The sequence below is a fragment of the Panthera uncia genome (genome assembly GCF_023721935.1).
Source record: "Panthera uncia isolate 11264 chromosome D3 unlocalized genomic scaffold, Puncia_PCG_1.0 HiC_scaffold_8, whole genome shotgun sequence".
Taxonomy (NCBI): domain Eukaryota; kingdom Metazoa; phylum Chordata; class Mammalia; order Carnivora; family Felidae; genus Panthera; species Panthera uncia.
The window spans coordinates 47,566,571-47,579,053 of NW_026057586.1; the positions used below are offsets into that span (position 1 = coordinate 47,566,571).

At 43.1% G+C, this 12,483-nt stretch overlaps 1 protein-coding gene across 2 annotated transcripts in view; it reads left to right on the plus strand.

Moving 5' to 3' along the window:
• The first annotated feature begins 578 nt into the window (after positions 1-578).
• ANKRD29 (ankyrin repeat domain 29) overlaps positions 579-12,483 on the plus strand; it is a 35,989-nt gene continuing 24,084 nt past the window's right edge. Inside the window, exons 1-3 of one of the 2 annotated variants that reach the window (XM_049620347.1) lie at positions 579-2,957; positions 7,567-7,665; positions 10,434-10,532. In XM_049620347.1, coding sequence (XP_049476304.1) covers positions 2,877-2,957; positions 7,567-7,665; positions 10,434-10,532 — 279 coding nt within the window. In that variant the 5' untranslated portion in view covers positions 579-2,876. The remainder of the gene's footprint in view (positions 2,958-7,566; positions 7,666-10,433; positions 10,533-12,483) is intronic. The other variant, XM_049620346.1, reaches the window with a different exon arrangement.

Below are 12,483 nucleotides of genomic sequence, written 5' to 3' on the forward strand. Positions count from 1 at the left end.
GTTAGCTACATCTCCTGCTCTTGAAAGTAGTGGCCTTATGAAAAGAAGAAGAGGTCCTGTAGTGCCCTGCAGTGCAGTGTCCCCTGTTCACCAGAACCTGGTGCTTCAGAGGTGTCTCCTATGTGTGTTTTGTGCCCAGCTGTTGTGGTTGAGCCACTTTTTCCACAGTTCAGGTATCTGCAGTGGCTCTCTTTGCCTGTTTTAGGCAGTTTTTGGTCCCTATAGTGTTAGTGGGCCAGTCTGGGGCTATCATGGGCTTGAGTTTAGTCATACTAGGTGTTTGCCAGAGATGCAGCAGCACCAAACTGCAGTGTCCTTTCCCATGTTGTCCAGAGAATCTCTTGTTGGTAGGCGGGGCCTGCAATCAGGCCAGCTGTCTGCCCCCAGTCCACTGCTGGGGTTGTAGTATGACTGCTGTGTGCAGTTATCCTTCCCTCTCCCCAGGTCAGGAGTCACTTTGGAATGGTGCTGGCTCTTGTTGGGGCTGCTTGCACACTACCAGGCTTGCGGCCCTGGTTTGAATAGACTCTGGCCAAGAGCATATTAGAGTGGGTAGATCCACAACATGCACGGAGGTTGGGGGGGGGGGGGGGGGGGGGGAGGAGCGGCTGTGATGTTAGCAAGTTAGGTAGTGAATGTGGGTGCTGCACTGGTTCCTGCAAGTGGTTGTGTTTTTGCTGGAAGGAAGGGGAAAGAAATGGTTCCTTCCAGCTCCTTTGTTCCTGGAGAAGTCTCCCCAGTGATCCCTGCTCCTCCAGCATACCTCTGAGACTAGTAAACAAATCTCCCTCCCATATACCCGAGTCATGTTTCAAACTGCTGCTTCTGTGCTCTATCTCCATGGGCTGTTTGTGGTGCTGTCTCTTAAAGAGTGAGGATTTCAGTTTCCTCTCACCCTCCAGCCTCTCCCAGAGCTGAGCCACTGATTTTTAAAATTCCAAGATTTAAGTCCTAAAATTCAGTCCCCCTAGTTTTCAAAGCCAAATATTATGAGGACTCATCTTCCACATGCAGGTTCCCCGGTGGAATAGTCTGTTTCTCTCCCTTCTCCACAGCTCTCTCCCTACCCCAACCCCCCACTTCCTGCATACAGCAGTGGTCCATTAACTCCCCACCACATCTCTACCTTTCCTACCCTCTTCAGTGTGGGCTCTTCTCTACCTTTAGTTATGGAATTAGTTCTTCCAATCTTTGGGTTATTTTCTGAGTTATTTAACACTGATGTGAGTGTTATCTATTGTAACTCCCACTGTGTATCTATTGATACTCCCATTGTATCTATGGGACAAGGTGACCATAGGGTCCTCCTACTTCACTATCTTCCCAGCAATCATCCACATTGTTTTTGTTTTGTTTTATTTTAATTTGAGAGAGAAAGTGTGCAAGCGGGGGAGAGGAGCAGAAGGAGAGAGAGAGAGAGAGAGAGAGAGAGAGACTGAGAATCTTAAGCAGGCTCTGTGCTCAGCATGGAGCCTGACGAGAGGCTCAATCCCACAACCCTGGGATCATGACCTGAGCTTAAATCAAGAGTCAGACACTCATCCAATGAACCACCCAGGCAACCCCAGATTGGTTTTAAATCAAGGATTCTTCTATCTGCGACCTAAATAAAAATTGTTTACATTCAGGAGGAAGTTAGTAATACCCACTTCTACATACCACTCTCGTCCTGGAAAATACAGAGAAAGGTGTTCAACTCAATAATGGATGGTACAGCCCACATGAATGTCTAACATCAAATACTAAATACAGCCACATGAAGGTAGAAAAAATATAGAGTACTTCCATGAGGCCATTAGCTTTTTTTTTAAATCTACCTGTACTTTTCATCCCTAGCAAATAAGACTTTCCCAAAATTAGTATTGTCATTCACAGAAATCAACAAAAGCCAGATGATAACCTAACATTTACTGAAGTATCATAATGTTTCAATATCTAACACTTACTGAAGTCATATCTAACATTACAGTGCTGAGCATGTTGCCTGCATTATCTCATTTACCTATTTAATGTCACCCAGAAGAGGCTTTTATTATTCCCTATTTTACAGATGAGGAGGATGAGCCTTGGAAAGGTTCCATAAGTAGCCCAAGGTCATAGTGTCAGTGACCATTCAATTCTACTGCCTTCCTACAAAATCCTACTGATGAAATGAAAATGAGGCTTGTAAGAGTCACTTATTACCTATACCTAGCAAGCCTTCCTTCTGTGCAGAACCATCTGTCTCTCTCTTGTCTACCCCCAAAAGGCAGGTTGCTGCAGATGCAGAGGTGGTGGTTAAGATCACCATTCCAAACCCTCCAAAATGACTGTAAATTAAACTACAAGCCCCAAGAATTATAAGCAACTTGCCCCCAGGTTACACTGTTGGTTGAGGACAGAGGCAGACTTGAACCCCAGGGCTCCTCCTGACTGATTGCTGTGGTCTCCCATTTCCCTGAGGTGCCTTTTATCTTTACCTGAATCAGTTTTGAGATAAAGACGTCTAAACTCAGAAAGCCAAGTGGTACCACTTAACCCATCTTTTACATTAATAGTCTTTTGGCTCAGGAATCATTTAATAGAAATTATAAAATGAGACCATTACATCCCTACTGCCTTAAAATGCAGTAATTATGGTTCAGTTGGACTGCACTTCTGAAGGTAATGGAATTAAGTGAATTTTTAAATCGAAAATTCCACCCTCAGCAATGTGTCGCTTTGCTTTTTCCCGTCTAGTCTGCATGAGATGCTTTTATTACTGTGAAATTTTGCACTTGGACATGTCCCGAGTGGAGCTGCCTTCTCTGCAGCCTCTTCTCCCGGACCCTGTGTGACATATGATGGCCTAACCGTTCATCTGTCTGTCCTCTGTCTAGCATGGCACCACGCTCCTCATGGTGGCCTCCTATGCAGGCCACATAGACTGTGTGAGGGAACTGGTTCTGCAAGGAGCAGACATCAATCTCCAGAGAGAGGTAGGTCAGGTTTTACACTTGAATAAGAGATGACTCATGTGACACTTGAATAAGAATGACTCAAAATTTTCATAGTAGTGAATTGGCAAGGAAGATAAGAATAATCATTGCTTTTTTCCAACATGACATCAAAGCCCAGATTGCAGGCTTTATTGTGCCTAAATTAAGGCCCAGGAATAGACCATTGGTTGTACTTCAGTTGAATGAATGTGCTCAAGCATGTGTTGTAGTCTGAGGTAACAAGACCTCTAACCACATTCCTTAAACACTCAGACATTTCCTCCCAAGCTTAAATCAGTTCTTCCTTCTTCCCTTGGGATGAGGTGCTTTACAAGTTACAGGATTTTCTTTAAAAAAAAAATTTATTTCTTTATTTTGAGAGAGAGCGCGCGCACGCATACATGCTTGCATGTGCAAACAGGGTAGGGGCAGAAAGAGAGAGAGACAGACAGACAGACAGAATCCCAGGCTCGAACTCACGAACCATGAGATCATGACCTGAGCTGAAACCAAGAGTCAGACACTTAACCAACTGAGCCACCCAGGTGCCCCAGTTATAGGATTTTCATAGAGATCATTGCATTTTTCAAAGGATTGGTCACGAGCCTGTTCTTTTTTTTTTTTTAATATTTATTTATCTTAGAGAAAATGCATGCAGGGAAGGTACAGAGAGAGGGTGGGGACAGAAGATGCAAAGCGGGCTGTGCACTGACAGCAGCAAGCCCAATTTGGGGCTCAAACTCACTCGATCCACTGAGCCCCTCCAAGCACCCCACCAACCTGTTCTTAATGAGGCTCACTTGCTAGACTGCCTCAACTAACCATTATTTCAAAGGGCTTCTCCGACTAGTCACATTTTAAATAAGCTGTCCCCCAAAAAAAGCCGTGTGGTGAACATTGGACTAAAATGTGAGCCTGTTCCCACACTTCATTCAAAGGCCATCTTGGGAGTTCAGTCTAGCTAGAGGATCCATTCTTGTTCCAGTGCAGAAGAGCAGTGGGAGGCTGGGCATTTTAACACACTTTGGGATTCAGGTCTTAGGGGGATCCATTTATTTCCGAGCAGATTTAATCTAGGGCCTTGTAAATTAACCTTTATGGAGACACAGCCACGGGTCATCCCTGAAGCGAATCTGACCTCTCAATCCACACTGAGTCAGACACAAGATGGCTTCCTGAAGCAAGCTCCAAACCAAACTGGAGCATTTGATTTTCCTTGACCTAGTCTTATTCGAGGGCCTGCCCTACAGTTCTTTCAGAAAGGCTGATTCATCAACCAAACTTTCATCAGTCAGTATGCCCCATCTTCTAGGCTGGACTGCTACACCTGAGTGGAACAAATGAAGACACCCCAGGTGTGAGGGCTGGATAGTACATGGGTCGTCTAAAGTCCATCCCCTCTCCCCTTTGGGTGTCACCTTGGCTGTGGACCATGGAAGATGGGCACTTGATGGGTAAAATCTGGAGTCTGGTTCTCCATAGCCCTGGACCAGCAAGCTCCTCAAGAGGAGCCACTCAGGGAAACTATATCAAGTCCAATCCATCTTCTCACAGACAGATTCTTCTGAGCAATTTCCACAACACTGGAGCATTGTTTTAGGCCACTTTTCATGTCAGCAGCTAATTTCCTTCTGGGAGGAAAATGTTTGGGCCCATTTAGAATTATAGTTTGAAATTACCATAATCTTTTGTTTTTCCTTTATGCTTTACAGCCTTGGTTTATTATAACTTTAAAGAAAAGACAGATCTTCTCTAATAAAAACAATATGATTCAGATCTGCTTGCTCAAAAAACTCTATCCTGAAGGGCAAGTTCAACATGTACAAAAATATCTTCAGAACAATTGTGAAAAGCTGAGAGAAGAGAAACATTTGTTTGATTTCCAGCCAATGTATGGTTTTTATGGTTTTATATCGATTTGTTTGGTTCCAGTTGCTCAACTAATATTCTTGGGAATGAAAACTATTGTGCATTGAACAAAATGGCCCTCAAGGACTTACCAAAGTGTGTCCAATTTAGAGGTAACCTTGTAGTTCAAATGATTATGCTATATGAGTTCCCAGTGGTCCCTTGAATTTCCTGCAGCCATGCTAGTCTCTGGTGGTAGAACTGCTAAAGAGAGGTCCCAACATCACCTCATCTGTTTTGCAAGCTGAGAGTGCTATGGAACTCACTCATGTAACAGGCTTCTACCTTGATTCATTCTTTACATTTTTTTGTTTAATGCTTATTTATTCTTGAAAGAGAGAGAGAGAGCATGAGCAGGGAAGGGGCAGAGAGAGAGGGAGACACAAAATCTGAAACAGGCTCCAGGCTCTGAGCTGTTAGCACAGAGCCCGACATGGGGCTTGAACTCATGAACTGTGAGATTATGACCTGAGCCGAAGTTGGACACTTAACTGACTGAGCCACTTAGGGGCCCCAACCTTGGTTCATTCTTAATTCATCTTTTCCATTTAATCCATATCAAAATATTTGTTTCCTGAAAAAGTACCTGCCATTGTTTTCTAAGTTTATCTAGACGCACAGAGCTTGCAAGAACCAGAAGCTAATGATCCTGAGAGACCATTGCTCTAGAGAACCAGCAATATTGGCTAAAGCTCTCAGGCATAAGAGTTGCACGTATAGTTGTCATGAAGTCTGGCTTCTATTCTCTACAGATGCTCCATTCATGTGCACAATGATTGACAGTAACTGTATGTTCCAAAATGGATTCTAAGTGCTGAAATGGGATTTTTTTAATTAATATATATTTAAAAAAAAAACAGTGAAAAACAAATCTTTTCTCTTAGTGAAGAAAGTGAAGAAACAATTTCTAGAAATTATCCCTGGTAGTTTCTTTTCTTTCTTTCTTTCTTCCTTTCTTTCTTTCTTTCTTTCTTTCTTAGAGAAAGAGAGAGAGAGAGGGAGAGAGAGAACACTCAGGGGAGAGGGGCAGAGGGAGAGAGAAAGAGAATCCCAAACAGGCTCCACACTCAGCAGCCGAGCTCAAACCCACAACCTTGGGATCATGACCTGAGCTGAAATCAAAAGTCAGACACTCAATGAACTGAGCCACCAAGGTGTCCCTCCCTGGTAGTTTCTAAAATTTAGTATCTGTTGAGAAGATGAGAGTTTTCCTTTTCTAGCCAAGTTTCTTCATCCAGACCCGATTGTATCTTAAGGTTTCTGGAATCCAGTGTCGCCCACTGTAGGAAAGCAATGAGAGGATGCTTCCACTTGTTTCTATGGGAACCAAGGAGAAAATCACTCCTGCCTTGCAGGCTGAAAGGCTCTGGGAAAGATCACATTACCTGTGCCTCCCCGGGGCAGTGTCTGGTTGGGTGCATAGCCCCAAGGTAGATGGTCATGACTGTGAAGTTACTCACTTGTGTTCTGCCACAGTGGCTGGGCTCATTGATCCCTGTCACACACGCGCACATGCCCACATGCATACAAACATACACGCATACACACACACTTAAGAAACAAGCTTCAGAGTGATCAGTGGTCCTTAGGCCACAGTTCTCCTGGCTTCTCCCGCTTGGGTAAGAACCTACCACTTTAACACTTCCAGGTAAGTCATGGAGGGAGGATTTTCTCTTCACTGTGCCTGGGAGAGTGTAGTGTTTGCTTCATCCATGCTCCAAGCGCTGGGGTGAAGAGTGTCTTTATATGAAAACTATGTATTCGCCACAGAGTGGTATGATGAATTTGCTCATGTTACACAATGATTTGGCTACCAGTCTTTGAGTAGGCTTGTAAAAATGGATGGGAGGAGAGGATGCTAAAATGTGTCTCAGGGTATCACTGATCAGTTGAAGATTTGGAATCAGGCTGTTTCTTGTTCCTATGTCCTATTTTAAGGAATATTTTGAGCCCATTTGAGTGAATTAATTAGATTCTTTCCTGCACTGGTAGCTTTCTAGTCTGGGGTGCTTTACTTTGTAGCCGGAACTCTTCCAGAATTCCTCCCTGTGTGAATGAATGCCCATGTTACCAAGCATGTTAGTTCCTTGAGGCTGCTGTAACAAATTACCACCAATTAGGTGGCTTAAAATAACAGAATTTCTACTTTTAGGATTCTGGAGGACAGAAAGTTCAAGGTGTGTCTGCAGAACCACACCCCCTCTGGAGGCCGCAGGGAGAACCCATTCTTTACCTCTTTCAGCCTCTCGTAGCAGCAGGCATTCCTTGACTTAGGGCCACATCTCTGCCTCTGGGGCCATATTGCCTCTTCCTCTCCTCTGTGTCAAATGTGTCTTTGCCTCACTGTTTTAAGACAGTTGTCACTGGATTTAGGGCCCACCAGGCTAAGCCAGGATAAGTGCCTCCTCTCAAAAATCCTTAAGTTAATCACATCTCATGCCACATAAGGTAATAGTCACAAGTTCCAGAAATTAGGATAGGGACATATCTTTTGGGTCCACCATTCATCCCATTGCACCAACAATACATTCTCCTTTCGTGTTCTCACTTCTCTGAACAAGGAATATAATCAGTCCAAATGTAGCCACCTCCTAGGCTAGAAGGCTTATATACAAGGGTATAGTGTTGTCTTGTTTGCAAATGTGTAAGTCACGTGTGATGTAACTAAATATCTTAAAACCAGCCTCTTGCTCTCTCCCAGTCAGGTACAACTGCCCTGTTCTTTGCTGCCCAGCAAGGACATAATGATGTCGTGAGATTTCTCTTTGAATTTGGAGCATCTACTGAATGTAGGACCAAAGTAAGAGAACTTTCTTGATTTCATACCCTGTTGAAGAATTTCAGTAGTCATGAATATTTGTTTCTCTTCATCCATAGTATGAATTTGTGCTTCCCTTTTTACAAGATTTTCAAGCCCAAGAAGGTTGGGTTTCACAAAGTTACTTGTCATGGTTCAAAGGTAGTCCTAGGGATTCAATATAAAATATGACATTTTCACTCTGGGCTCACAACTGGAGAATTTTATGGGGAGTTATTTACATTCTGTCTTGCACTGGTAGCTTTCTACTTTGGGACACTAAATTTTGTTAGCAGAGTGGATAACAGCAGGGGCTTCATAACTTTCCCTGTTTTCATGTGCTTTTCTTCACTTCAAGGTTAATCCCAGTGCTATGCTAGGAGTGTTGAAGTATTAAGCCAATGTTAGTGAATCTGAGAGATTTCTAAGAAGGGTGATTTGACAAGCAGTTTACTTTCTGAGATGTCCTCATTGAAATATATAATACATGATTACAGTTGATAAAGTCAGGCAAGGAAATGTGGTTCTTCCTTTAAAGAAGTCATTGATTCCTCACGTTTGACACATGAATGAGAAAACCGAGGTTGTTGAAAGATCAATTTCGTGTTCACAATATGATTTTACAAGATAATGGTTTATAGTAGGAGAATTGAACTGCTTTAACATTTTTGTAATTGTCAACTTATTTCCAGCCTAATCATAACCAAAAAATTCCTGGAAATTTGCCTTACTTGGGATCTTTTAGGCTTACTTAATCCATTGTAGGTGATATTTTGGTATCAGGGGAGTTTCCAGTGAGTTCTTTTTTTTCTGCTAAGATGCTGTGAATTTCTGTTGGATGTGAATTTCAAATAGGCTCAGTCTGTTCTGAAAGCTGCTATTGCACTGTGCACGTGCCTCCAAACATGCTGAATATAATATACAATAACCCAAAATATATGTGTTGCATATATTTTTATATTAATTATCTTTTTATTTTTCATTATAAAAGTCAGACAACTAAGAATAGAAAGTGAAGTCCTACAAATGGAAGTCTCAACTCTTTGAACTTTGAAGTCAGAACGATCATGCACAACCATATGGCTGCTTCAGTTTTCTTGGTTAACAAGTTAATGCTGGCTTGAAGCCTTTGTCTGTGAGCCAGTTTGTGCTGTCCCAGAAATCCACGGAACACGGGGCCCAGAGCACAATTCCAAATGTTTCCATTAGGTCAGCTGTAGGTATCCGAGAATTTCCATGGGGAGAAGAGAATGTCCAGAGGCTTTGAGTTTTCATATGATCCTGTCATCAGAACTGCCTTTGTTTCCACAGTTGTTCTCATCATTATTGAATCTGTATCCCCCAAAATTGTGTCTTTAAAAATAAAAGGTACCAGTTCTTCTATAATAATCACCCTATTTTAGCTCTTCTCTTACCTCATGAGGCAAAGAGAAAATTAACGGAACAGAAGTTGGAGATGTTGGTGCTCATTGCTGCTAGTAAGCAAGTTCTTGTTGCCCACCCGTTCCACCCACAGCCACCCCCACCACCAGCCTCAACCCTCCAGTCTCCTACCTCCATTCTCCACCCTTCAAATCAGCTCGAGGGCCCTGCCCCACCCCCCACAGCCTGTGAACAATGGAGCTCCTACAACAGTGTTTCTCCACGTGGGGCCCACCTGCCACTTGCACATCACAGTGCCCTCATGTGACTGGTCAGAAAGCCTATTTCTGGGCCTCACCCAGACCTACCGAATCAGACCCTGTGAGGGTGGAAGTGTGAGGGCAGGCATTTTGGATAAACACTCTATGCCCAAATTTAGAAACCACACTATCTTTAGTTATGATTTGTATTTCAGAACCAGGTGACATGTTCTTGCATTGTTCATAGTTAGCTCAGATGTCCACCTACTAATTCACAGAGCCAAGCAAACAGCTCACCAGTTGTACATGTGCTGCCGAAGTGAGCACACAGCGAGCGCATCAAGTGGAGATAGGAGAAGATAATGCCTTAGCTGTAGCACCTGAGGAAAACCATTAAAGGTTTCAGTTGCCCACAAACTCAATGAGTCAGTAGCGCGATGCGGTTGGCATAAAAGCTAATTCTAATTTAGGCTGTAGAGATAAAAGTGGAGAGGATGGAACAAAGGAATGTCCCATTCCACATCAGACCGCATCTACTTTTTGGTGCTCTGATTCATTCTAGGGCCGACATTTTAAAAGAGATCTAGACAAGCTGGCACATGTTCAAAAGAAATGCTAAGTAGGATGGTGAGAAGCACGTGGGATATGCTATAGTTATCCACTCTTAATGGATGTTGACCTTGTCCCTTGAAGGCAATGGCCCCAGAAGTTTACTCCATAAATCACCTTAATCTCAGAGGCCCACAGCTGGGGGGAACCACAGGGAGAAGTCAACATTTGTCAAGCGGCTCTCTAGCCAGAAGCCACAGGAGACTGTTCAGGAAATTCCAAGACAGAACTGATTGGTACAGACTTTCTGTTCTTTGTTTCCTTTATTGAAATGCAAATAGATTCTTCTGCATTTGACCCGGGAACACTCATAATAACAAAGTCCGATAACTGTAATGTATCTCAAGTCATCCACGTGTACAACCTAATGATGTCTTTAGGATGAACCCGGTCATGATTAGAAAGAAAAAGAGCTAAAAGAGGAAAAGTGACTTCGTTGTTATCTACAGGAAATGTCTTTTCCAAAGCTCCCACCGTGTCAGGAGTACCTGCTTGGTAAATAGGTGCCTGCACTGATTCTAGTGTGTTTACACCTTGCAGGATGGGGGCACTGCCCTGTTGGCCGCCAGTCAGTATGGGCACATGCAGGTGGTTGAGACCCTGCTGAAGCACGGAGCCAATATCCACGACCAACTTTACGTGAGTGCATTTTCAGCGGGACACTGGGTGGACCCTTGCCCACCCTCTCATCACACGTACTACTGCAGTCAAAATTTGGATACCAGAAATGCCAACTTCAAAAATATTTTTGGGGCTCAGTTGGTTGGGTGTCCGACTCTTGATCACAGCTCAGGTCTTGATCTCAGGGTCATGAGCTCAAGCCCCGTGATGGGCTCACCCTAGGCGTGGAGCCTACTTAAAAAAAAAAATTTTTTTTTTTAATGAACAGTAGGACTTTAATCTGAAACATCAAAGGAAAAAATGTACAGTTAACCAGATGAGCTTTTTCTGTGTAGAAACATAATCTTGTTTACCCATCTTGGTTATACCCTTTTAAATCTCTTTTACATATGAGATATTTCATATAACTTATGCAATTAGGATCTTCAAAAATCATATGACACTTGCTTATTCATAACATAACAAGGCCAGCATTGGACTTGCTGAAAACCAAAATAATGCTCCTGTTGTAGAGTTATCTAGGAGGAAAGCACAAATAAAGGAGAAATCAAATTATTTGGAAGGCGAGTGAGCATGGGTAGTTGAAAACCTGTGAAGTGCATGCACACCGTTGACCTTTGAAAGGCAGCTACTGCTAGTGTGGGTCTGTTTGCAGCGAATTGGCAATTAGCACATTACCCAAAGGCTCTTTTAATTGTCACTGTAATTCCACAGGATTTATGGTGAATGTTATTCTGCTTTTGGACAAAATATATGTGTGTGTGTGTGTGTGTGTGTGTGTGTGTGTGTGAGAGAGAGAGAGAGAAAGAGAGGGAGAGAGGGAGAGAGAGAGATGAAGTGACTTGATAGAATCTCATGGTAAGGAGTGGAAGAATTCCTACTTCCAATTATCTAGGAATCACATTTTAGGCTATCTTACCATGAGCCATTTAGCCCTATGGCACTATACTTTCGTAGCCGTGGAATGAGATGTGTAGGTGTGACCTTTTCCATTTGAACAAGCTTTCCTGAGTTTACATGATTAAATGACAAGTCACAGACCTCTTTGAAGCAATAGCCACTAGCATTACCCTTTGCAGTTCAAAATCTATAACACCCTTTGAACCTGCAGTTTTCCCATCTGAAGGATTGAATCACTTGACACTGGTCTGAGTGATTCTCAACTCTGGCTGTCATTAGAATCATGTAGGGAGCTTTAAAAGAATACTTCTAGGCCCGCTCCAGACCAACTAAGCCGGAATCTCCAAGGACCCAACTGAGAAGCAGGTGGTTCTGATGTGTGCCCGAGTCGAAGAAACACAGGTCTACAGCTTTGGCTATTCCTTTGGCTGTATATAATGAAGTATATCTGAGAGCATGTTTGAGTATATGTGTGTGGGGGGGGGGGGGCGCTGAACAGGAAGAGCCCAAGTCTTTGGAAAAGGAAAGTGAGTTGAGGTATTCATAACATTACCACTAATAGTCAGCAATCTGAATTGACTGGCACATTTGTACTGTTAGATAACATTCTTCCAAAGGGCTCACCAGAGTGGCACATAATCTTAAAAATGTAGAGTTTGGGGAGAGCCCATTCCTGTAGTAAATTCCTGTTATAAAGTGACTCAAGAAATTTCGTGCACTGAAACTTCCTTTTACCCTTACCCAAACAGTCCAAATGTAAATGTTTCTGCCAAAAACAGCTGGACCGCTAAGAATCCCAGTCAATGACTCCTGAAAGCTTCTAGGGACAGAAATTTGGAATACGCAGTAAAAATGCAATGTTTGGATATCCATTTTAGAAAATTTCCAAGAATTAATAGCTGCTAAGAGCATGGTGGATTTTCTGTGGCAACGCACACAGTAAGGAGCCGCTGAACATTTTATCCCCGTGCCAAACATCTGCATAAAAATCTGTATAGGCTGAGTAATTTTTTAATGATTGCCTTAAGGGGAGTCTGGCAGCTCAGTGGACACCCACCAGCACCCTCCA